This window comes from Bos indicus, chromosome 21, assembly GCF_029378745.1.
Source record: "Bos indicus isolate NIAB-ARS_2022 breed Sahiwal x Tharparkar chromosome 21, NIAB-ARS_B.indTharparkar_mat_pri_1.0, whole genome shotgun sequence".
NCBI lineage: Eukaryota > Metazoa > Chordata > Mammalia > Artiodactyla > Bovidae > Bos > Bos indicus.
The window spans coordinates 46060576-46087947 of NC_091780.1; the positions used below are offsets into that span (position 1 = coordinate 46060576).

The window sequence follows — 27372 nt, forward strand, 5'->3', positions numbered from 1 at the left end:
ATCCACAGACATTCAAGTTTCTTATATAAAATGGACAAGTACAATAAATACAGTTGGCTCTCCAAACCAACAGGTTTACTTGTATTCAACCAACCTTGGATATGAAGGACCGACCGTATAGTCCTTCCTACATGCACTGTTCTAAGTATCTTATGTATATTAACTCATTTAATCCTCACAATAGCCTCATGAATTAGGTGTATTATCCCCATTTTACACGTGAAGAAACTGTAAGACTTGCCTGAGGATACACAGCTAGAAGGTGGAGAGCTGGGATTTGAAGGAAGGCAAAAATTAGTCCAGGTTCTTATCTCCTGAATAATATATATTATGTATTCATGAAATAATTAAAAATTACTATTAATACATTATAAATCATTTATTTCCATAAAGCTAAGAATCTGAGGAATCAAAACTTAGGTCAACTACAAGTATTAGTAAATTATACAGAAAAACACAATGGATAAACTTTGTATTGGATTGCTGAAAATAATGGTAATAACAGGTTAAAACAGACATGGCCTTTAAAACTACTTAATTACGCTGCTTACATTTTACCTTGAACAAGTGTCTAATTAAACTAGTTCAGTCTAAAGAATAACTAACCAATGACCGAACAAAACAAGAAGAAAGTTTTTTAATAAACTTAAAAAAATAAGTGAACATTTGAGAAAATGCTTCCTATAGAGCCTAAAAAGTATTTGAAATGTCAAGTTTCACCTCTGGATTTGCTTAATGATGTTTTACTATTAAAGTGTTGGAAAATCATCTCTGGATTAAAACAGTTTTTTCTGAATGTTGTGTTTCCAAAAAGTTTTCTTTGATATTTTGAAAAGATAAGCTGTAAATGAAAGTGTAATATTAGTTTGTAACATGTTAAAAAAAAAAAAAACTATTTTCACTGAAATTTACCATTTTTCAGGATTTTTTTTTTTATATTAACATGACCATATCCCCATTGTCTGAAATAGCTCTTGTCACATAGTAGGGGCTCAATAAATACTGGTAGAAGGGAAGCATATTTTTTATATTAAAAACTGCTGCTGCTGCTGCAATCGCTTCAGTCGTGTCCGACTCTGTGCGACCCCATAGACAGCAGCCCATCAGGCTACCCTGTCCCTGGGATTCTCCAGGCAAGAACACTGGAGTGGGTTGCCATTTCCTTCTCCAGTGCGTGAAAGTGAAAAGTGAAAGTGAAGTTGCTCAGTCGTGTCCAACTCTTAGCGACCCCATGGACTGGCAGCCCACCAGGCTCCTCTGTTCATGGGATTTTCCAGGCAAGAGTGCTGGAGTGGGGTGCCATTGTCTTCTCTGATATTAAAAAACTAGTAGCTGCTAACTAGTAAAATATCAAGCTAGTTTCTCAAGTATAATACTAAGATACTATTGGAAAATTTTAATAATCTCTAAAATGAGGTACAGAAAAAAGTACCCAAATCCCTTTTACCAAAGCTAAATTCTATTCCCAGTTAATCACAAACAGCAGCTATGAGTGGCAATATTTTTACAGCTCTTGAATTCATAAAATCATTTATATTAATATATGTAGACACTGATGTTATTTAGAGGCTCAAGGTTTGTTTTTTTTTTTTTTTAATTACTGAAGGAAAAGACAATGTTCCCTTATGTAATAAAAAAAAAATTTTTTTTTTTTTTTTTTGCCTATTTGGACTATAATGAAAATGTACCTTCAAGGTAAGTTAAGAATTATTATTAGTAGAGGCTAGCAAAAACTCTACATCTTTTTAAAACTAGATATTCACTTTGTAGGTAATTCAAAGCAGTATCCACATCATTAAAATCATATGAAAAGACTGAAAAGCAACAAACCAAAATAATTAATTTTAGACTACTAAAATTTAAAATACGAAACTATCATCTACTCTTACCCTTTTAATGTTGTTTCCTTGACTCAAATTCTGGAAATAGATAAATGACCAATACATTTTTTATAAGAAAATTATACAGATTTAGTGTTTGTTTGCAAACACGTTAAATAATACCATGTTTAAGTTAGCTTCAAATTTTTCTTGAGATGTACTTTTAAAAGAATTAACATAAATTATTTCAGTGAAAAAAATTCTAGTGTAATTTAGAATTACACTAGAATCTGCTGGTGTTCTAGGCGCAAAAATTGTAGAAAATTACTATCACATATTGGTGAGAAGGAATAAATTTCTTTGTGCAAAGAAGGGCCTACTTGTTTGATTAGATAGGAAATTATTCTCCTGATTAGGCAGATCTTAGGAACAAGATGGGCCATGAGACATACCATCTTCTTTCTTCTGATACTCAGAAAGTAAAAGTTGAAAGATCAAAAACATTTTGCTCTACAGTGCTCAATTCAAATAATGAAGTACTGCTAATAACCTTAGCAGTCTATGTAACATGGTTTAGACAGCCTAGAATTTAACAGCATCAAATGTGGCAAAAAAATTAGCAGTTTTGAGAACTAACTGGGAAGAAAGTGGGCCTGTAAACAATTTCAGACTAGGACAGTACTTGATTAGAAAATAGCAACAACAGTTGCAAAAGTCAATTGCCTACCATGCTTATGTTCTTTTACATGCCTTCTATCATGAAAGTATTATTTTTGGCAGTGAAAGCTAATTTACTTAAGAAAAATTATTGAGATTTCTGACTTCTCTTGCTTTTTTCAGGAAAATAAAGACTGCTAGACTGGGCTACCATATATGTAAAAGTACAATCTGGTGGTATAGGAGACACGACAGGGAAAATGTGCCTGCCCAGACACCAGCACTACCTGCAGAGCTTTAAGAAATAAAGTAAGATCTTCTGAAACCCCCAGGATATTATATCAAAACCAAAGACAGACACAAGTCTGGGAAGAAACATTTGTTCAACATCAGATGAGTTCAATGTTAAGAACTCATGTCAGTGACTGTGTCAATGCTGTTGAAATAGTTCATGGAGCTTAAGAAAAACTCTCAAAGGATATTCAGCGACTCAATTAGTTTAGTCTATCTATATAAAGTTATACCATGCAGAATCACATTTACAACAATATAGACTGAATAGTCATCTAACCCAGAATACTGGAGGAGAAAAAAGGGCTAGATAACAATAGAGTACACTGAAAACTGACAGTTCATTCTTAGAAATCATAGTATGTTAAACAAATATAAAAGAATTAAAAGGAGTGTCTTTTTGCCATGTAAGTAGTCAAGAGTATCAGGTAAATATTTTTCTGGAAAATTATACTTCTAACCAAAAGCTAGAGTGATTGTCTATGGGGTAGTTTCATTGTCTTACTGGTAAAGCAGTTATAGAAACCTCAACTCTTGTTCTTAAGATGATGCACCCAGGAAATATGAGTTCAACTAAGCCCGCTTACATCAGGGGGACAGATTAAACTATGAAAAACATAGTTCACTTGCCTTTTTAGCTTTCACTTATGTACCTCCTCTTGGTTTGGGAAAAATCTCTGATCTTACCAGGATTAGGGATGGTGGAAGGGACCTTCATGAACTTGAAATAACATTATTAATAAAAATGCACCTTCTCTCGCATAAGCCTACAGTTCATTAGGAACTAAAAGGGTACAAAGATAGGTTGTTAAAAAATAAAAATCAGTAACCTCACCAAAAGTCACAATATGAAGGAAACACTCCTAAGAAAATGATAGGAAAGCACCCAAGAATGCACAAGTAACTTTCTTTAAGCCAGCACATTTTGCATAAGTACAGCTGACTCTTGAGCAGGGCTCTGAACTGTGCTGAGCTGTATCCAACTCTGTGGCAACCCCATGGACTACAGCCTGTCAGGCTCCTCTGTCCATGGGACTTCCCAGGCAAGATTACTGGAGTGGGTTGCCATTTCCTTCTCCAGGGGATCTTCCCAACCCAGAGACTGAACCTGCCTCTCCTGCATTGGCAGGCAGATTCTTTACCGCTAAGCCACCAGGGAAGCCCTTAAGCTGTGTGGGTCCACTTATTTGTGGGTTTTTACAAATAAATTTGTACTGTATCACTACACTATGTGTGGTTGATCAAATCTGCCCATGTGAAATCACAGAAGTGGAGGGCTCATTGTAAAGTTATATATACATGGATTTTGGATAATATGGAAGGACAGCAACCTTCACTCTTGCATTGCTCAAGTACCAAGTGTATATTAAAAACAAACTTGCTTCTGTCTAAAAGACAAGGCACTATAATTCTAGTCATACAGAAAAAAAAATTTTTTAAGAAAAAACTAAGCTAAGGTGGTAGAAATGACTGTGTGTGAGACAGACAGAGGGAGAGACTGACTTGAAAGTGTCACTAGGGAATTTTGGGAGTAATGGAAATATTCTATATTTTGTTTGGGGTGAAAGATGATGAGGGGTGTACAATTCTCAAATCTAATTGAAATGAACCTAGGAACTATGCATTTTATTATGTTAATTATGCCTTATTAAAGAGGAGATCATCTCAGTACTGCAGATAAAGGACCTGAGGCAGAAGTGGAAAGTTGATCACTTTCTGAGCAAAGGTTCTGAGGCTCCTTAGAAATTGGGGCTTCACAGAATGGTTTTGTTATTTGGTTTAAAAATTAGTTATTAGAATTCTATACACTATTATAAAGATTTATTCCAAAGCAACTTTTCGATTATATACTTGATTCCCCCTAGCTTAAATTTCATTACTACAGATGATGGAGAATGCACTATTTAATATTTACCATATATTCAGTCAAATGATGACATTATAAATGAAATTCTAAATATACATTACTAGTTTACCTGACCACCTGAGAAGAAAAAAAATCAGACATGAACAGAAAAAAAAAGAACCCTGGCCATTTACAGCCCCAAATATTGGTCATTGGCACAGCACTAAACTTAGCACTTCCAGAATGAACTGCAAGGATAGCATTAGAGTTCAAATAACTCAAAATGTTGATTTCTCAACCACTTTCCCAATTTCCCACACCTCCCCCAAAGAAATTAACTTTGAAGAGTTTATTTGATTAAGCAAAATTTGAAAGCAGAAGAATTAAAAAGTGAAAAAGGTGGTGCAGAAATTAGCAGAGGTGGCACTACCTGAAAGCTCATCAGAAAGGGGAGTGAGAACAATATCAGGCAAGAAGGGTTTGGAAGTATGGATCAGAACAGGAGCACTTTTAGCACTGCGTATATAGGCCGATGGCAGAGCACATTCACCAATGGATCGGCTTCTCATGGCTTTAAAAAAGGAACAGAAAGAAGTGGGGAAGGAAAAAAGAAGAGTGACTATAATGAAAGGCTTGTGTCATAGAAAAAGCAGCAACAGAGAAAACTAAAAGATACAAAGGAAGGAAATCTTAAATTAAAACATTTCAGCACGGCAAATACTGGCAAGCTGTAAGAAAAGAAATCAGAGAACACACATGACATTTCAAATGTAAATCTTTTTGTGTAAAGCAGGAAAATGATTTTTTTTGTTTTTCATTATTAGCAGTTACAATGGTATAGCATTAAAAACAGCATACACTTTAATTAGCACTATGTTCTCAAAACTAAAGACTGAAAAGTTTGTTGAACAGAAACACTGCAAAGACTCCATATCAATTGTTTCAAGAGATTTTGGGTACCATATTTGGGCATTTTTCTGAGCCACACTGAGCAACTCTTCTTAATGAAGCTGAATTCCAAGAGCAAATTCCTACTTTCATACTTTTCCCTAATAAAGTTTCAAAGTTACTCATAGGTCTTTTTTAGACAATTATATGTAATTCATAATCTAAAGGATTGAATCTCACGGTTAGTATCTGTTACTGATAGAAGAAGAATGCTTAATTACATCAGTATCTCTTATTTAAAGATAACAGTATCTAAATTTTAAAATTTTAAGTAAAAATATTTATAGAAAATAGCATTTGGAATCAGCATGAAGAATCAAGTTATTGAGAAAAATAAGTTTGTGTTTATGCAAATCTTAACTATATTACATAAAAACTTAAAAGATTAAATTAAAATTTTTTTCATTTGTATTTAGTTGTATTTGGTAATTTCTTAAAAGTAACCAGTTTGCAAAATTAAAGACAAATTTTGACACCCTTAGAAATAAATTAATAGTCAAGTTTATATCTCAAGTACTTTTTAACACTTAAGAGATTCTTGAATAAATGAAGGTATAAAGATTTTAAAAGATACAATATTGCATAAAATCTAGTGTAATGGTGACATAATACATATATATTTGAATGTTACCATCATTTCAAAAATCTTAGGTTTTCCTGATTATTAGAAACAGCTGGTTCCCCAATGCTTCAATCCCTTAAGTATAACAGGGCCTTTGCAATCCAACCACAATATCCACTGAAACTTGATCTCCTCCTCCTGTTATTCCATTCTACTGCCACACAGAATTTTATACCATTTCTTGAAAATCCCATGCTCTTTCACAACATGGCTTTATGAGTCCATAATATATTTGGTCTTCTTTTCTTCTTGACACTCCTTCATATATAAAATGTCATCTCATCTGTGAAGCTTCAAGACTTTCCCACATAGTTAATTTACTAGCAATACAGCAGTTAGCAAAACAAACAAGAATTCCTCTTTTTTACAAAGCTTACAATCTATTTTTAGTGGACTGTACATTTTATATGCCTCCCAGTTTTTCAAAGGCAAAAACTGTTATCTTCTTCAGTGCCTGGCACATATGAGCTCAATAAATCTTTACTGACTGAGTACCTATATTTGGATAAGCACAGCAAAATCATTTGAAAAAAAAACTAAAGTTTTAATTGTGAACATATAGAAGAGAAAACCAAAAAAATTACTAACCAAAAACAAGATGCATGTCATAGAGTTTATCACTGGAAAAGAATAATCTAAGAGTCCCTATTCCCCAAATTTATTAATGCTAGCAAAATAACAGATTCTTTAAGAGTAGCTTTTTTATGTATATGTGTAGCAAAATGTGGAAGGTTGGAATATATTCAGAAAAGGCAACAACGTGCCTTCAGTGTATGACTTCCCATGTATTATATTAAAGGTTAAGTGTATTTTAAATGGAAACCATATACAGAATGTCAGAGTCTGACCCTACTCATTTTTCTGCTGGCTTCCTCTCCCTCTTGTGAAAGTGGTCAACAATTTTATGATCCAATTTGAAATAAGTTATGTTGACTTCAAGATAATCATTCCTTAAAACTTGTTAGAACAAAGATATAAACACAAAGGTAAAACCTAAAGTGCTGCTTATCAACACAAAACGTAAAATACCATCTACAGTGATAATCAGATGTGATGAAAAAGAGATATTTCTTTTAGAACCAAACTGAATCAAATTCTCGATTCCACAGATGAATTACAAGCTGTCTTGATGTTTTCCCCCTTGGGTTAGGTAATTCCTTGGAAATAACAATTCTTTCTATTCTTTCTTTTCTACCACCAACTTGAAGCAAGAGCTTGGGCATTTCCCTTGGAACTTTCCCCATAATCACTATGATATAAGTTTGTGTGCTATGATCCTGAATGAATTCTTCAAAAAGACACCCCTCCGTCTGTTACTATCTTTATGTTTACCTGGAAATCTGTTAAGTGCCACACAGCTGTGCAATCTACACTATGGAAAATAACAATGAATTAGCTACAGAGATTTTGGGGGACTTACTAATTTAAAGCTTGTATCACAGAATCTCTGTAAAGCTACTGAAACTGGCCCAACTTCAATGAATTACCCTACAATGGTCTCTTAAGTGTTCAAGTGAAAGGAACTGTCACACATCTCTCACTGTAAATCAAATGCTATAAATAGAAATAATTAAGTTTAGTGAGGAAGACAAGTAAACAGTCAATATAGGCCATGAGCTAGACTGCTTGCTCCCAACAGTCAAATTGTAAATGAGAAGGAAAAATTATTGGAGAAAATTAAGACTGAAGAGACAAATAAGAAAGCAACACAGTCTAATTGCTGGTAAGGAGAAAGTTATTTGGAAATATCAAACCAGCCACAACATTCCTTTAAGCGAAATCCTAATCCAGAGTGAGGCCCTAACTTGCTTCAATTCTAAGAAGGCTGAGAGAGTTGAAGAAGCTACAGAAAAGTTTGAAGCTAGCAGAGTTGATTCATGAGATTTAAGGAAAGAAGCTACCTTCATAACATAAAAGTACACAAGCAGCAGCAAGTGGTGAAGTAGAAGCTGCAGTAAGCTATCCAGAAGATCTAACTAAGATCATTAACGAAGGTAGCTACATTATACAACAGATTTTTTCAATGTGGACACAACAGCTTCTACCAGAAGAAGCCATCAAGGACTTTCATAACTAGAGAAGTTACTGCCTGGTTTCTAAGCTTCAAAACATAGTGTTATTAACAAAAGTCTATAGTTTACATTAGGGATCACTCTTTGTGCTGTACATTCTACAGGCTTCTAACAAATGTATAACATGTATACACAATTATAGTACCATACAGGATAGTTTCACTGCTCTATTTAAACCCTCTGTGCTCCACTTATTTCTCCCTCCTCACTGGCCTGCTTTCCACTCCTTGGCAATCAGCAATCTTTTTACTGTCTCTTCAGTTTTCCCTTCTTCATAATATCATATAGTTGTAATCACCATGTATATAACATTATCAGATTGGTTTCTTTCACTTAGCAATAGCATTCGGAACTCTTGCATATTTTTTTCCATGTCCTGATAGCTCACTGTACCTTTTCAAAGAATAATATTCTACTGTATAGATGTACCACAGTTTGTCAAATCATTTACTTATTTAAGAATATCTTGGTTGATTCTGAGTTTTGGCATAAATTCCAAGTCTATGAATAAAGCTGCTACAGATATTTGCATGCCAATGTTTGTGTGGACATATGTTTCCAACTTACCTGGATAAAAGCTAAGGATGGTTTGATTCTACAGTAAGAATATATTTACTTTTCTAAACTACGAAACCATCTTCCAAAGTGGCAGTACCATTTTGCAGTCTCACAACCAATGAGAGTTACTGTTGCTCCATATCCTTGTCAGCATTTGGTGTTATAAATGTTCCGGATTTCAACCATTCTGATAGATATGTAGTGGTATTTCATTGTTTTAGGGCAATTTAATTTCAAATACTATAGACTAAACCTATAGACATATCCACATACAAGCACAAGTTATAGAAGTATACATAACTATATTCTGTGTCATTTTTAACACCGCAAAACTAGAAATAAACTGAAAGCCCATCTTCAGGATACAAGTTAAATTATGGTACTGTTATGTAACATACATCTGATGCAAGGCGTTTGACATTTTCTGATATGCAATAATCATTAAGATACAGCATTACAGCTTGACTTCATCTCCTTGCACTCTTGTCTTTCTTACCCTACACTTCACTCACTCTGGCCTCTTTCAGTTCAGTCAGTTCAGTCGCGTCTGATTCTTTGCGACCCCATGAATCGCAGCACGCCAGGCCTCCCTGTCCATCACCAACTCCCAGACTTCACTCAGACTCACCTCCATTGAGTCAGTGATACCATCCAGCCATCTCATCCTCTGTCGTCCCCTTCTCCTCCTGCCCCCAATCCTTCCCAGCATCAGTCGTCCCCTTCTCCTCCTGCCCCCAATCCCTCCCAGCATCAGAGTCTTTTCCAATGAGTCAACTCTTTGCATGAGGTGGTCAAAGTACTGGAGTTTCAGCTTTAGCATCATTCCTTCCAAAGAAATCCCAGGGCTGATCTCCTTGCAGTCCAAGGGACTCTCAAGAGTCTTCTCCACCACCACAGTTCAAAAGCATCAATTCTTCGGCGCTCAGTCTTCTTCACAGTCCAACTCTCACATCCATACGTGACCACAGGAAAAACCATAGCCTTGACTAGATGGACCTTTGTTGGCAAAGTAGCTTTTGAATATGCTATCTAGGTTGGTCATAACTTTCCTTCCAAGGAGTAAGCGTCTTTTAATTTCATGGCTGCGGTCACCATCTGCAGTGATTTTGGAGCCCCCCAAAATAAAGTCTGACACTGTTTCCACTGTTTCCCCATCTACTTCCCATGAAGTGATGGGACCTGATGCCATGATCTTCGTTTTCTGAATGTTGAGCTTTAAGCCAAGTTTTTCACTCTCCTCTTTCACTTTCATCAAAAGGCTTTTTAGTTCCTCTTCACTTTCTGTCATTAGGGTGGTGTCATCTGCATATCTGAGGTTATTGATATTTCTCCCGGCAATCTTGATTCCAGCTTGTGTTTCTTCCAGTCCAACGTTTCTCATGATGTACTCTGCATATAAGTTAAATAAGCAGGGTGACAATATACAGCCTTGACGTACTCCTTTTCCTATTTGGAACCAGTCTGGCCTCTTTACTCTTCCTTAAATAACAAAGCACACTCTTAGACTAGGGCTTTTATTCTTTTCATTCTGCCTCGAACACTTTTCCCTAGATGCTTCCTCTCAGTTTATTCAGGTCTCTGTTCTTATATGATTAGACAGGCCTTCACTGACCTCCCTATCTAACAGTCCCATTTCTCTATCCTTATACTCTTGCCCCTTACCCTATTTTACTTTTCTTCATAGCACATAATACTGCCTGATGTTTGGTTTATCTGCTTATTATGGGTCTCCCCTGACACAAGAATTGTCAGCTTCAATGGAGTTTATTAAGTTTGTTCTCACATGTATCCTCAATGCTTGTAACAAAGCTTCCACTGTAAGTAGAAGTATTTTTCATTTGAATGACTAAAAGCCATGCATACATTATAGTATATGCACAATTTTAGAAAAATCCTCAAAAACTAGTAATAGCAGTTATCTCTAATGGGGTGACCTGGGTGGGTGAGGAGCAGTGATGCAGGAATGACTTATTAGAATACATATATGCTTTATCACAGTTTGAATTTTTAACTATGTACATTCCCTAAAAACATAAAAAATTAAAAATTTAAGAAAATATATGTCTAAAGAATATCCTAATTTAATGTGTTTCCCTTTTAGTATTTTCTAAATACTTTATGTAGGCACCTTTCTGAACAAAATTTATTATGCATTAAACTTTTGATTGGTCAGTCCAATGAACAAGCCAGATAAGATTTTGACAGAGTATCAGAAAGTAATTAGTCAGGCATGCACTTAAGATGAGTATTTTAATCATTATATGCTTTTATAAAGATTAGAAATATGCCATCATGTTAGCTATGATTTCTTCTCATTAGATACCTAAGATGTTTTTACGCTTCCTTAAACTTTTATCTTTCACATTAAGCATAAATCAGAAAAATATATATAACCTTTAAAAAATATTCTATTTTTAAGTAAAATAAAGTAAAATTTTAAACTTAGAATTCCTTCTTAACCAATACAGAAATATTTTCTATACATGTGACCTTAACATAAAATGAAGAAAGGCATTTCAGATGTAATCAACATGTTCCATAAGAATTTCAAAATATAATTCTATACCAAAATATCCAAGTATTATATTCATTTTTATCCAGTATCCTTTTTCCTTGTATAATTTCTTATTCTTCTTGCTTGACATACAATCAATATAATTCTATGGTTATTTTACAGGCAGGAGACAACTGTGAAAATATTCTTTTGAACAATTTTAAACTAAACGTTTTAAATTCTTTTAAAACCTTTAATTTCCTTCTTTTCTTTTACTTGTTTCTTCCTTTAGAACTCTAATTCTTAACACTTTAGAACACCTCCTTTATAGAAGACATATCTTACAATTTTAAATTTATTTAAAATAAGTGTTTTTCATAGACTCTATAAAATATAGATACATTCCCACAGAAAACTCCACTTTCACAGAATCAGATTGCAAAGCCTAAAGTAACTTCTAGCAATTTTTGTTTCAGGCATATGAGATACTATCATTCCAACTACACAGATGAAGTAAATAAAGTCTAGAAAGTTCAGTAAATTATTCAAGGTTATCGAGCTATTTAGTGATGAGAGTGAAAAGAGATCAGGACAAAGTGCTCTTGCTTTTCACTGCAGCACTCTTTCTACTATGATGAAGACCAGGTTTTAAATCTGAGAAGAAAGGAGCAAGACGGTAACTAGGTCCACAGATGCCAAGTGATCTCACATCCAGAAATTCTTTCCGTCACTGCCCTCTGTGGATATTTCCAAGACTAGAAAGGTCTTCCCTACTTGTTAAAGGCAGCAAGGAACCCAGCAATATACTCTACCTTGGCCTCAGCTGTCTATAAGCAGAAAATGTAAATTCCTCACTGGAAGTCTGTGAAGCCAATACAATTATATAAATGTAGCACTGAAAATAAGCTACCCTATTTTTTCATGTTTATTAGAAACTACATCAGTTAATGCATGAGTTCTGTAGAGTGAATCAGAGTTCTACTTCTCAATTCTGTAAAATAACAATTTAAAATTATTGACATCAATGGTAAAATAAATTACAACAGTAATGTAAGATACATCTTACTAGCATAAAGGAATAACACAGTATGTCATCAGACTCCAAGTAGTCCTGAAATAAGTTTTGCTATAGAAGTTTTTCATTTAACAACAGAAAAACAACTGATATGAAAACTGTGTGTTTGCATACGTTGTTACTAAGAACTATAAACATATCACTGCACACAATTCTCATGATTTTAAGAAGTACATACCAACAGTTTTTTGCCGTACTATACTCCTTGCCTTTTCTGTGCCTGGGGAACCAGTGGTTGTTGCACTTCTCTGCCTCATTGGGGCTTGGCCAGGCTGATCGCGACTCCATCCTCTAGAAAATGACTTGTCAACTGAAACTTTCTGAAATTCATGTCCCACTCCTAGAAATGCAGATGTTCAATCTCAGTGCACTGTCATCTCATCAATAACTGCATCAAATTATGTATGCCATTCTGCCTCAGATTCTTAGGTTTACTCGTAAAGTAACTAGATAACATGCTTGTGTACTGAAAGGGTTTTTTGAAATTTATTGTGTAAAAATCACATTCCAAAACTGAGGCATCATCAACAATAAGTGATAATAAATCCTCTGCCACCCACTTATTTCATATAGAAGTGAAACATTTAGACAAGCAAAAAATGATAGAAAGTGAACTAACCAAAATCCATCCTGTGAAGGAAGTTACTCTATCTTTACCTGCCAATAATAGCCACTTGGGAAATAAACAGTCCAGGAAAAAGTAGTTTGGTCACATACTTACCACTTTGGACTGTTAAGTATGAAATGTGACTCGTGTCATCTCTAGATAGCAACTAATTATTAATAACAAAAAATCCTAGCAAACTCAGTATTATAAAAGTCTTCCCCGGTGGCTGAGTAGGTAAGGAATCTGTCTGCAATGCAGGAGGCCCAGGTTCAATCCCTGGGTGAGGAAGATCCCCTGGAAAAGGAAATGGCAACCTGCTCCAGTACTCTTGCCTAAAAAATCCTACGGACAGAGGGGGCCTGGCAGGCTACATCCATGGGGTCACAAGAGTCAGACATGACTTTAGTGATAGAGCACTATTACTAGCATTATAAAGACATGTTTCTTTGATATAATCACTATGTTACCGGCCCTCTCCAGCTTTTTAACATTAGATAGAAACATAATCCATAGTCAGGGAATGTTTGCTTTTAGTTAAAACTAAGGAAATGCTTTCAAAAGAATTTCCCAAGTACTTCTTATCGAATATAGTAACATGAAATCACCTTCTAAGTTTTAATAAAAAATACGTGTTTGATAAAAAGGAAGAGTGTTTTATAATTTTTCAGTTTGGTTAATTGTTAAAAATAAAATATTTAAGATTCTGGACTACTTAGCTTTATTAGATATGCACAGAACCACTGAATTTAAGGTTCTTCAAGAACAGTTACCAGGTAAGTACATGCTTCACTGTTGAAAATTTTTAACCTTCAGAGTAAATTAAGGAGGGAATAATTAAGAGAAATTATGACTTTCACCTTCACTCCTCTCCCTGGCTTGATACTCCCAGAGCAAATTATTTAAACAAATTTATATGAAGCATCTCTGTGAATAACTCTTACCTTTCCCTTTGTGCTTTTTTTGTTTCTGTTCACTCAGCTTATCCAATGGTAAATCACTGAGATCCAAACTATATAAATTTCTAGCTAAAACTTTAGTTAGTGTCTCCATAGTCAGCGACCATTCAGTGGCTAACTCTTCCCAATAGGTCAACGATGACAATACCGAGAGTAAGTCATCCCAAAGTTCCCGAGAGATGTACACATTTAGATTTGCTTTAATCCAGGCAACTATAAGAGTCTATAAAGACAAATAATCAGAAATAATAATGAAATATGTTCAAAATAAATTATTAAAAAATTATCCCCAAACTAGTAGAACTTTAAATCACATAATATCCATGATATCCTTTCTTGGTACATAATACTTATAAAAGTAACACACGCACTCATTAGCATCTACTCCAAATTTCAAAAGCTGACAATTTCCAACATTCTAACATTAGGACAAGTTACCAAAACTGAAAAGAAATCTCCCTAAAGTTTAACTACCTTTCATGGTACATTACATTAATGTTAAGTACATGTTGTTCAAAAAGAGACAAGTCTCCACATTATTACAGGTTGAAATAACTGAGTAATTAGTAGTTACTGAACTAACTACTAACATTCTCAAAAAAAGATTGAAATCACTAACTACACAATTTGAATATTCTAAAAGAAAAAGTTACTAGAGATGTATTTAACTTATTGATACATGTTTCTGAAAATTTGTATGTAAACTTGATAAAATTAAATTTGACTTTAAAGACACCAGTGGAATTAAAGGTGTTCCGTACAAATTCAATCATAGAATAAAAAACTTATTTATAAAAGGGCAGAAATTAATGATCAGACTATACTCTTGAGACTTTATAGAATTCTACTGAAGATAAAATCCTATTGAAGAAATAGTCACAAAGTGTTTTAAAAACATAACTCAACAAATTTTACATAAGTTTAACATTAAACATAAAGATAAAAATAAGCAGAGTTTATGACATAAAACAGTAATAACTAGTGCTTTCCACTCCATTCAGAGAACAAAAATATTATTCCATATAGCAAGCTAAAATTGTATCATCCAATAGCACTCACCATGATGAGTGCTATAGTTCTAATGATGGGGGGGGGGGGATAAAAGACTAATGGTCAAAAGGAATTTAAATAATAAATGTAGCTGATTTGAAAGACTTATTCACTATCAACACAGAATTTTAGGTAAACTAGCACCATCTGGGAAAAAAATATTAAATTGAAAAGCTACACTAAATGGCCAAGACTTAGATCTGAGATAGTTTTTATCCTTGACATTAAGAGCCATTTTATCCATGTGTTTATATTTAATGTTTTGTCTTTAAAAAAACATTATTTTGCTTTTTGTTCTCCAAATAATCTATTACACATGTAAAGTCAGTACTCTATCCTTGGGTTGGAAAACACAACATGTAATTCCTATATCATCAACTACTACTGATACTTCAAATGAAGACGTGAAGAGGATAAAGTCTAACAGTATATCGTGGTGGGAAAGAATCTTGATTTACTTTTTTTTAAACTACAGAACAACTTAAAAGAAGTTTTGTTTTTCTAACAACGCCAGAGACTTGGAAACTCATAACGCAAACAATCAAATCATTACCACAAAGCCTTCTGGCATCTTTTTGCAATCATATGAAAGTGTACCCCACAAGAAATAAAGTAAATGTCATCAGTTTAACACTTTTTTTCATAGGCCTGACTGGTATCTCATCTATTCTGCTAGGCTGTTAGTTTGTATGTATGGCAAACATACTACTAGATATACAACTTTTATTTGGCTCTACAAAAGCTCCTTTAATATGATTTCTGATTTAAAGCTTTTTTCCCCAAGAAACAAGTTCAGGGCTCAATGAATCTTAAGAAAAAATACGTATCTATCCACCTATTTATCTATTTATTTATTTATTTTTATTGCCTGGAAAAGTGGTCCTGCAAGTCGACCTGCCAAAGTCATGTTTTTTTTCCCCTGGAACTGCAGAAAAGCTTGTGATGGCATCTTCAGTACAGATTCCGTGACTCTGAGCAACACAAGCAGCATCTGTTCCCTTAAAGTAAAAAAATCAATTAATGTTTCCTTCTTGCATATGTTTGCTTTTGGTTAATGAATAACTTTGAAATTAATATTTGCTATAAAAATGGTATTATCTTTCAATAATTCAAATATCAAATATCTTTCAAATTTTCCGAATTCTTTATATATTAAAATATAAATTTTCATTTTACAAATCTACACAAGCCATTTTTCAGCCATAATACCTCTCCATCAAATAAAAATTTGTACAAAAGCTGATGAATTAGGGGTGAGAATATGGAGACTGCTCCCATCCCCCCTTACGGAGCTGTTTGAAGAACACTCATTTGTCTTTACAATACAGTTCTACCTTGATGCCTGTCTACCTCACTCATCTTTACAACATTAGAAACTTCGTATCTAGAATTGTACCAGGTTCAATTTCAAAAACTGCATGATACTTTAAGACTAAAAGATCACAATGAGCCTGATGAGAAAGCAAGGATTATTACTCCATTGCTTCTTTCTGTCCTTTTTAGTTTGGTCATCTTTCAACTCTTTATCCTCGATGTGTACTGCAAGTCACCCAATCCTATTATATTATCCTTACCATGCCTCTCTTTCCTTAACGCTTAATATTAAGACCATAAAACTACCTTATTTGCACCTGGTAACTCAAAAACTGACCCAACCATATGCCAAAAAAAAAGTTTGAGAAGGGGATTTGGGCGGGTATATAGACAGACTAATAGCCCAAGTCTCTATCACAGCTTCCTCTTCTTTGGCTTGTCTGCAGGCCCATTCTGGGCACAGCAATATGTGGGACAGTCCATGTGAGAAATGTGCCAGAGGCAGCAAGAGGTCCCAGATGTAGGTATCACGGTTTTCTGGCAAGTGAGGGTAGAATTAAATATAAAAGTATCACTCAATAAACAGTGTCTGAACTTACTAACTAAATAAATATATGTATTCAGCTCATAAAGTAAAAATCAGAGGTAATGTATTTGTAACCTTTAGGCTTCCAGTTTCACTATATGAAACAAAAAGCCATTTAAAGTCAACTACACATTCAATAAATAATGGATTTTCCAAGTAAAACTTTCTGATTTGTGGTCAAGCTCCAATTCACTCATATATCTAACTTTTCACTTTATAATACAATAATGAATTATAAAGTCCTGTAAATTCAATGTAAATATGTGAGTAATCTTTCACAATGCTATGACTTCAAGGGAACTTACAAAAATTTTTAAACTGTGTTCCATACAGAAGTCTCTCACTTTAACCTGGCTCAAGACCACTGATTGAAAGCATACGAAAAGAAAAAAAAAGGGAGGGACTAACAAAGAATGGTTCAAAGTAAAAGTTATTGGCGGACAATAACTTGGGCTCTGAAGTCAAAAGGACCACAGTTCAAAACAAAGCTGTGTGAACAATGATAAATTACTTAATTTCTTTGTGCCTAAGAATCACCATGTAAAATTATCTACCTTATGGGGGTGCTACAAGGATTAAGAAAAAATTAGATGTAAAAAGATTAAAAAGATGTGACACAGAAAAGTGCTCCAAATAAGTTAATAACAGTAACTACTTCTAACTATATCAATATGGATAATAAAGTTTTTTTTTTAAATAAAACTATTTTCTATATGTAACAAAACAAACTAGGCATATTGTTTTACTAAGTACTCCTACTTTTAAAGAATGAGTCAAAAGAGGAAAATTATATACATAATAAGGATGTTTACTGTCCTTCTCTCCTCCAACAACAAAACAAGTAACTACATGTCCACCAAGAGGTGGTTAGTTAAGGTTTGGTGCATACACACGGTATAACACTATGTGACTCGATGTGGTTTGGTCAGCCAAATGTTCACCAAAGGACAAACGATGATTACCTGTAGAGAACGAGCGTCCAGGAAACTTTTATTTTCTTTCTACAACTTTTCTTTGTTTGAATTTTACAATGAACAAGTATCTTTACAAAAACTGAAGAACTGCTCTTCTCATCTCTCTAAAAGTCCTTTTTTTATTTCAATTAAATTTTTATAGAGTATCTATAATATATGATACTATGCTAAGAAATGTAGGAAATATAAAAACAAGACAGCCAGTATATACCTTGTAGACCATCTTAATTCAGTGAGGTAAAAGACATGTATACAAGTAATTTAGGAACTAAGGCAATTCTGAAAAGATCTACAACACAGGTGGTGCTATTTTAACCATCTCATCCTCATCTCTGTTGTAGATCTTGTCAAAATTGTCTTAGTTCCTAAATTACTTGTATATGTGTCCATCACCAACTGAACGGACATAATTTCAGCTAACTCCAGGAGATGGTAAAGGACAGGGAAGCCTGGCATGCTGCAATCCAGGGGTTTGCAAAGAGTCAGACACAATTTAGTGACTGCAAAACCACAAAATGAAAGAGGTAAAAACACAGAATGAAAGGAAGAGAACTGAAAGAGGGAGAGTATGTGAGGAAAGGAAGGTAGAATCTAAGGATAGTTATGGTAACAACAAGAAAAGATGACAGGAATTAGATTCTCTAAAGAAAAGTTCAGACTGCTTAAGAGAGAGCAAACCTGATAAAGCTGGCAGGTAGGATTGCATCCTGCAGGACAGAATTTAGGCTTGAGAAAGGGCTAGAAAAGTAGTCAGGAGCCTGACTGTAAAAGGCCTTGAATATCAGGTTCAGGAATCAAGCAGTCATACATTCAAACATTTATTTAATCATTCATTCAAACATACATAAATTCATTTATTCATACATGCATGCCAGTATTCATTCTTGGGGAAGGCCATCAATGCCCACTTTAGAAAGATAAACAAAGGGATCTTGTAAAGTCTGATCAAAGATGTTTGAGATAAAGTGAAGGAGAACATTGTTGCCATCATGATTATTACCTAAAATATTACAGTCATTCATTAATAATGGAAGCCTGTACAATATTGTTACAAGCCCTATTCAGACACTATTCCTCTAGAAATTACTATGTGCATATACACTTTAAAAAAAAAAAAAAAAGCATTTTTTTACCAAGTCTTTTTGTCCATTGATACTTGCACAACCATGAACCGATAAATGTTAAGAATTCGTTTACACATATCTGTGTGCTCATCCAGAAGACTTTTTATCTCATTTGCAGGTTCAAGAAGAAATATGTTTGAAGAGTTTATAATAAACACCTAAAGTAAAACAAATCATAAGCTGTTTGTTACAAAATTTAAAGGGAAAAAATTCAAGATGCTAGGTGATCTACAACAAACTTAAAAGCATTAGACTATAGGTTAATTCTAATCCTGCTTCTACCACCAGCTTGATATGGGAAATTAAAATTCATTCAATCTATTTTTATGTTTATCTAGACAAATATACAATTACTAGCAGGTATTGAAAGAAAATAAACCAAGTGAAAAACAGCAATTTTTAAAAGTGAGTCTTTAACAAAATAACCTTATTACTGTCATAAAATGGAAAGAATAAAAACAGTTTAGGATAAAAGAGGATAGATACCTCAATCAAGATGATAGATACCTCAAACAAGGTGAACTTTCTGAATGAGGTGTTCAAAATCATCTATTTTCTTTTTTCATGTTTATTGATTATGTATGCATATCTGTTTTGTTAATAACAGACTGCATATTACAGTACTACTAATCAGGATCTATCAATATGTATCTTTAATTAAATTTATTATAATATCATTAATTATACTTTGTTATAGAGGACAAAGTTGTTATATTAGTGACAGGTATGTGCAAAGGTTCTCAAAACACTTTGGAGGAATAGAACATTACATTTATTGTGAACCAAGAACATTACATCTTCCATACCCACAATTCTGATTTAAATTCCCTGGATGAACTCTGTAACAAAAGATAGTTGTAAAATCATGTGAGCAAAGAACACTTAAGCTAACTTTAAAATTGTGGAAAGAGCTGACTCTGTAGGTCTACCAACACTGACTTGCAAAAGAGAGGCACAAATAACATTAGAAATAAAATAAGAATGTACTTACATACCCAGTGGAGAATTTTAAAATGATAGTTTAGTGAATAACTTTATGCCAGTAAAACTGAAAATTTAATAAAATGGGTATTTTGTAGATAAAACATAAACTGCCAAAACTGACTCAAGAAACAGTAGAAAAGAGGTACAATACAAAGACAGTGAACTGCTAATCAAGGTATCCCTGATCCATCCCTAAACACCAGGCCTACGCTGCTTTACAGGCAGAGTTTTGTCCAATTTTTCCCAAAAATGATCCCTATTGTACATAAAATGTTTCAGAAACAAAAAAAGAAAAAAAAACACTACCAAATTTATTTTTATAAAACTATAACCCAGTTATCAAAACCAGATAAGGACTATATAACAAAAGTAAGAGGTACTTCAGAACACACAGACGAGAATCTTCAAAAAATAGCAATTCAACTCAAGCAAAATATAATACTTTATGACCAAGGAATATTTACCTCAGAAATATAAGAATGCCTTGACATCAGCAAAATTTAATAATATAATGTACCCTATAAAAAGTTGGCTTAAAGCTCAACATTCAGAAAACTAAGATCATGGCATCCGCTCCCATCACTTCATGGGAAATAGATGGGGAAACAGTGGAAACAGTGTCAGACTTTATTTTTGGGGGCTCCAAAATCACTGCAGATGGTGACTGCAGCCATGAAATTAAAAGACGCTTACTCCTTGGAAGGAAAGTTATGACCAACCTAGATAGCATGTTCAAAAGCAGAGACATTACTTTGCCAACAAAGGTTCGTCTAGTCAAGGCTATGGTTTATCCTGTGGTCATGTATGGATTTGAGAGTTGGACTGTGAAGAAGACTGAGCGCCGAAGAATTGATGCTTTTGAACTGTGGTGGTGGAGAAGACTCTTGAGAGTCCCTTGGACTGCAAGGAGACCCAACCAGTCCATTCTGAAGGAGATCAGCCCTGGGATTTCTTTGGAAGGAATGATGCTAAAGCTGAAACTCCAGTACTTTGGCCACCTCATGCGAAGAGTTGACTCACTGGAGTCAACTGGGAGGGGTTGGGGGCAAGAGGAGAGGGGGATGACAGAGGATGAGATGGCTGGATGGCATCACTGACTCGATGGACGTGAGTCTGAGTGAACTCTGGGAGTTGGTGATGGACAGGAAGGCCTGGCGTGCTGCGATTCACGGGGTCGCAAAGAGTCGGACACGACTGAGCAACTGATCTGATCTGATCAACAGATTAAAATGTGAAAAGGTAGAATCATCACATTGCATCAAGAAAAGCACTTAGCACTTATTCATTTTTTTAAAATTTAGCACACTAAGAAAAAAGGTAAAATTTCTTAAATCTGAAAAAGAGTATTTATCAGGAACTACAGCAAATATTTTAACAGCAATTGAACTTGAAAAGTTCTGCCTGAACCTGAATATATGGAAGTAATGCCAAAAGTCAAGAACAAGACAAGGATTCCTCACTATCATCTCACTGTCCCGTGGAACCCAGTAAGCAAAGGAACTGATAGGGAGCAGAAAATGAATATAAATAAGGATGACTTAAAACAGAAAAGACAAAGGTCAACTATGTAGCAACCTGGAAGAAAAATGTTCCTAAGAAAAGGAAAAGCAAGTTTAAATGACCTGAGGTGAGAGCTGGCCTAGCATACGTGAGGACTACCAAGTATAGAGTGAAGTGAGGAAGGGGAAAAGCAGTGGGAGGTGCGTTGAGAAACAGCCAGAGCACATGAAGCAGAGTTTCTTATACTGCCAATGGTGAGGTACAGGGTTTTCCCCCGAGTCTTTTGCAGACCAATCTTATTGTAAAATACAGTTTAAAAAAATGAATAGGATAAAGGAAATGAGAAAAAGACATGCAAAATACAAACCCAAACTTCTCATCAGAATCAAGGGATATTAAATGACTTAAGTTTCTAAACTTTCACTCTCAATTTTGTAAGTACCTGTGGGCTGGCACTAGTCTGTGGACCACATACTTTGAGAAGCAATGATGTAAAGGCTTGATAGATCACTGGGAAAACTGATAATGAAAAGTCAACAGAGGCTTTGGAACAGAAAAATGACATGATCTGATTTATGGGATCCCTCTGGCTATTGGGTTGAGAATATACCAGGGTGATGGCAGGTGCAAGACCAGAAGCAAGAATAGTAATTAGAAATTTATTGCAATATTCCCGATGAAAGATTATTGAGGCCTGAACAAAAGAAGTAGTGTAGTGCCGAACAGTAGTCAGATTCTAAATAGATTCTGAAAGTTGACAGGATTTGTTGTCAAATTAGATATAGGGTATAAAAGCAACACAGGAAATAAGATGGCCTGAGCAACTGGAAAACAAGAGCTGCCATCAAATGAAATGAGAAAAACTGCAGGAAGACCATGTTTGTTGAACAAGATAAGTCAAGTTTTAGATATGTCAAATTTAAGATGTCTATTAGATAGTCAAGTGAAGATGCCAACTTGGCATTTGAATATTTGAGTTCAGGACTCTTAAGAATTCAGATAATAAGTCTCAGACTAGAAATAAAAAGTCTAAGTTGCAGTGTAGAGATGACACTTAAAGCCCTAAGAATGGATAAGATCAGTAAGACATCAATAAGTTTACATAGAAAAGAGAGCCAAGAACTGGTTCCTGGGTACTTCAACATGAAAGTTCGGAAACATTTTGAAAAATCAGTAAAAAAAAAAAAAAAGAAAAGAAAACAAAAACCTAAGAAGTAGCCAGTGAGTTAGGAGAAAATAGAAAAACAGGAGGGTATGATATTGGGCACCTCATGCGAAGAGTTGACTCATTGGAAAAGACCCTGATGCTAGGAGGGATTGGGGGCAGGAGGAGAAGGGGATGACAGAGGATGAGATGGCTGGATGGCATCACTGACTCGATGGACCTGAGTCTGAGTGAACTCCGGGAGTTGGTGATGGACAGGGAGGCCTGGTGTGCTGCGATTCATGGGGTCGCAAAGAGTCGGACACAACTGAGCGACTGATCTGATCTGATCTGATGATATCTGAAGGCCATCTGAAGAATGGTTTTAACAGAGAGGAATGATCTACTCTGTAAAATGCTGACAAATCTGGTAAAATTAGGACTGAAAAACTCCATGTGATTTAACAATGGAGAAGTCACATGTGGCCTTGACAAGAACAGTAAGATTTAAAATATGAATAAATACAACGAACTAAAAATCAGTAACAAAAAAAAAATCCAAAAGGATAATGGAAAAACATTAATAGGCCATACATAAGAAAAGATACTCGGTAGTGATAAAGGAAAAGTAAATTAAAACAGGGAAACACAAACTAAAAAGAATAACATTTCATATACACAGGAGCAGCAAAAATTAAAATCTGACAATATAAGCTATGAGGAAGAGACAAGGAAATAAGAACTTATAAGCATTACTAAGGGAATGTAAAATATAATCATGCTGAAGAACAATTTGGCAATTAATAGTTAAGTAAAACTGATAACATACAAATGCTCCAACCCAGCAATTCCACTTATACATATATATCCTAGGGAAATTGTCCAACACGTACCCAAAAATACATGTATAAGAATGTTCAATGCAGCATTATCTGAATATTGATAAACTGGAAACCATCTTAAAATACCAACTTAAAAAACCATCAACACATACATACAAAAACCATCAACAAAAAATTAAGAAAATGCAAAATAATCATAAATTATAATACCACAAAGAAGTTTTAAATGAATTAACTATGGCTATATATCAATAAGAAATCTCAAAAACATAATGGATAATGTAAAAAGTTGCTGATGACAGTATACCATGACACAATTTATAAAAATTTTAAAACTGTATGGAAAAAAAATGCAATGTTTATCAATACACATTATGATATGAAGGTTAAGGAAAAAACAACATTAATAGGATATAACAGTAATTGATAAATGTGTGTGGTGGGTTCATTGTATTTAAAAAATTACACTGAAATATTGAAATATGTATTTGAAATAGTTAATGATTTTTATTTCATTTTATAAAAATAAACAAAAAGTGATCTACCTGCAAAACTGCCTGGGCACCAGCTCGTATGTTTTGTTCTATGGCTTCTTCAGAAGCATTATGAAGAAGATCTTGGTAGGTGCCATTTTTAGGCCAAGTGGAATTTCGAACATGATCAGCAACATTGGTGTCATTTTCCTGAAGCAAAATATCAAGTTAATACTTTATCAATTAAGAATGCTGTGACAAGTCAGTAAGTTCAAGAAGTAAACTGGAAAGTACTAGGTCCCTCTGTTAAACATCTCAAAATAGAAGATATCCTATTTGACTACAAAAGTAACATATATGTACACTGTAAAAAAAAAAGTTCTCAAAAAAAAAAAAAAATTCTCATTGACAAAAATATAAGGAAAAAAAAAATCACCCATCAGGACCAGTCAGAAATTGTGTTATTTCAGATACGGAGACATTTTTCTACCTATCTAATGTATAAACCTCCCATCTTACACTTACACATTCAAAATGAGACTGTTTTGGCTTCCCTGGTGGTGCAGTGGTTAAGAATCTGCCTGCCAGTGCAGGGGACACAGGTTCCATCCCTGGTCTGGGATGATCCCACATGACGCAGAGCAACTAAGCCTGTGCACCACAATTTCTGAGCCCACAAGCCATAACTGCTGAGCCAGTATGCCTAGAGTCTGTGCTCTGCAACAAGAAGCTGCTGAAATGAGAAGCCTGCACACCACAACAAAGAGTAGCCCCTGCCCTGACTTGCCACTAGAGAAAGTCCCAGTGCAGCCAAATAAGTAAATAAATAAATCTTGAAAAGAATGGGATCGTATTATTTATAGCTTTGTAAAAGATAAATCCTCTTCTAAAGGAAATGCCAGAATCCAAATGACTTAAATAAAAGGAAATAGCTTCTATTTATCCTACTTAAGAAAAATAAAATTCCTGTTATCCAAAGATAGATGAATACAGACACTTCAAACCATTTATACTGCAGCTTTCTGCCAGTGTTAGCTGTCAAAAGTCCTGCTGATTAAGGAGTTCCCTCAGTTAAACAGAAATTTCACTCAATGTTGTTCTTTTTTTTTTTCAGTTTCTAATTTCTTTCTGCTTCTGGTCATTCAATAGTATCCAGTATCTTCATTTTTTTTTTTTATTTTTTTTTTTTAGTATTCTGCCTAGAACTTACAATTTTAATATATGGGAGATTTAGTCTAATCAAACTATTGTTTCATTACCAGAAGCAGTATTGTAACTCAGCTTTGTCCAAGTAGCCAATACAATATATCATGGTCTAGTCTACACTGTTCTCTTAAGCTCCATACTTCTCCATCAGGTATCTTCTGAACAGTTCTTCCTGAATGACCCACAATTCAAGACACTTAAAAGTAAATTTATACAAGCATGCTCTCCTCATTTCTACCAATCCGAATATAGCCTCCTTGGACATAATCACCATACTTGCACTTATTTTCACTCCTGTTCATGTGTGAATGGCAACTAACTTGGTTGCAAAAGAAAAAGCTTGGGACACCTTCTCATTCCTCACATATAATTAGTCATCAAAACTTGATTTCACCATCAAAGGAGCTCATAAATCTGTCTTCTCCCTTATATTTCCATTGCAACTGCCACTGTCCTCTATCAGGTGCCTATTATCTCCTTCTGGTACTTCCTAGCTAGTGTTCTTGCCTCCAGACAAGGACGCTAGCTATCTTCCACTCTAAGCTTGGTATGAGCCTTCTGAGATTTGTAACTATCCATGCCATTTTTCTATTTATGAATATTTATGAATCTTTCCAGTGTCCAGAATGTAATCAAAGTCCATCATGACAGCATACAAGTTATTAAACAGGGTCTAGTTCTTGTCTATCTCACATTTCTTATCACTCTCAACCACCAACTCTTAGCTACAGCCAAATAAAAGTATTTTCAGTGTATGTACTACAGCATCCATTTTGATTTAGTCTCACTGTTTTGTTTTGACTGGGATGTGCAGCTTGCAGGATCTTTCTTACCCAACCAAAGATGAATCTGGGCCCCAGCAGTGAAAGCACCACGTCCTAACCACTGGACCACCAGGGAATTCCCACCACAATTTAAAATATTATACCTTTTGTAATAGTATCCAATTTTGATCTAGACAATGACTGAAAGAATCAGAATACAAGCTCTTTTAAAGTTGTGACATCAAAGAGCTTTGGGATAGAGTACTGAGATAACATATTATCTAAACTGTGAAATACAATTGACTGTTGAACAACACTGGGTGTAGGGCACCAACCCTTTGAGCAGCAAACATCTGCATATAACTTATCGTTGGCTCTCAATGGATTATGTGGTACTGTAATATTTACTATCGAAATAGATCCTCATATAAATGGACCCACACAGTTTAAACTCACGTTATTCAAGGATCAACTGTATACTGAAAAGTATCTTTATCTTCCCATCTATCCCATATCATCACACTTCTGTGAAAACCTTATGTATTACACTTAGGTACTAAAACACATAAGTCTTATTTTACCTCTTCTCTTTTTTCTCCTTCTTCCATTGAAATATCATGCTCTGTGACATTGTCAATGCATGGAAGGTCTGAAGAAGAGATCACAATTTCTTCAGGCTCTTGCATGAACAAAGGTTTCTCCTCTTGCTGGATCCATTCTTGATATACTTTTACCACTTTTCTCATAGCTGCTGCTTCGCAAATTGGTAATAAAAATGCCTAGTGAAAAAAAGAGAATATAATGACACCTTTTACTTTACTGCAAACTACTAAAATATACATTTCTATCAATAAAATGTGAGATATAAATGATTCTTAAAGAGCTAAAGTAAAACAACTCATTGTCAGAAAAACCCTTTTGTTTCCAAATAATCTGTAAATACATTAAGACAAATACTTTTGGTAGGTAGATATGGATTTCCAACCGTAGGAGCAAAGATTTATTTCAATAGTGCTATTTCTGAATGAACATATTCCCTGTAATTGTGCTCCTATAAGTTTAATGTAAATACAACTTTTCATAATAAATCACATTTTTGTAGATTAAAATAAATTTTGATAAAAAGATTTTAATTTTAAAAAATGACTCTAAAAAGCAATAAAAACAGTATGTAACAAGGCAACTTAGCTTTTCACAACATATTGTTTAAAAAGGTAAGAGTTTTCTTCTGTCATTTTACACACTTAAAATTTTACAAGCTAAACAATATGGCAAAAATATTTAGACAGTTTAAAGGAATACCTTACAATTATCCTTTCCTTTCAGTATTATCTTAAGTTTAAAGATAACATTTTCCTTAACACAAAAAATCATCAGAGGAAAAAAAAAAACCCTTTTATACAATTCATACTTATAAAGGAAGAAAAGCACTCAGTCTCACTACTCAAAGTCCTTCCCTTATAAT

At 34.4% G+C, this 27372-nt stretch overlaps 1 protein-coding gene across 7 annotated transcripts in view; it reads right to left on the reverse strand.

Moving 5' to 3' along the window:
• RALGAPA1 (Ral GTPase activating protein catalytic subunit alpha 1) overlaps window positions 1-27372 on the reverse strand; it is a 210700-nt gene that overhangs the window by 110528 nt on the left and 72800 nt on the right. For 5 of the 7 annotated variants that reach the window (XM_019983417.2, XM_019983419.2, XM_070775461.1 and 2 more), the window contains 7 exons: window positions 26489-26686; window positions 24010-24147; window positions 19004-19152; window positions 15865-15994; window positions 13932-14169; window positions 12562-12723; window positions 5045-5185 (listed from right to left, as the gene is read on the reverse strand). In XM_019983417.2, coding sequence (XP_019838976.2) covers window positions 5045-5185; window positions 12562-12723; window positions 13932-14169; window positions 15865-15994; window positions 19004-19152; window positions 24010-24147; window positions 26489-26686 — 1156 coding nt within the window. The remainder of the gene's footprint in view (window positions 1-5044; window positions 5186-12561; window positions 12724-13931; window positions 14170-15864; window positions 15995-19003; window positions 19153-24009; window positions 24148-26488; window positions 26687-27372) is intronic. The other 2 variants (XM_070775459.1, XM_019983427.2) reach the window with 1 other exon arrangement.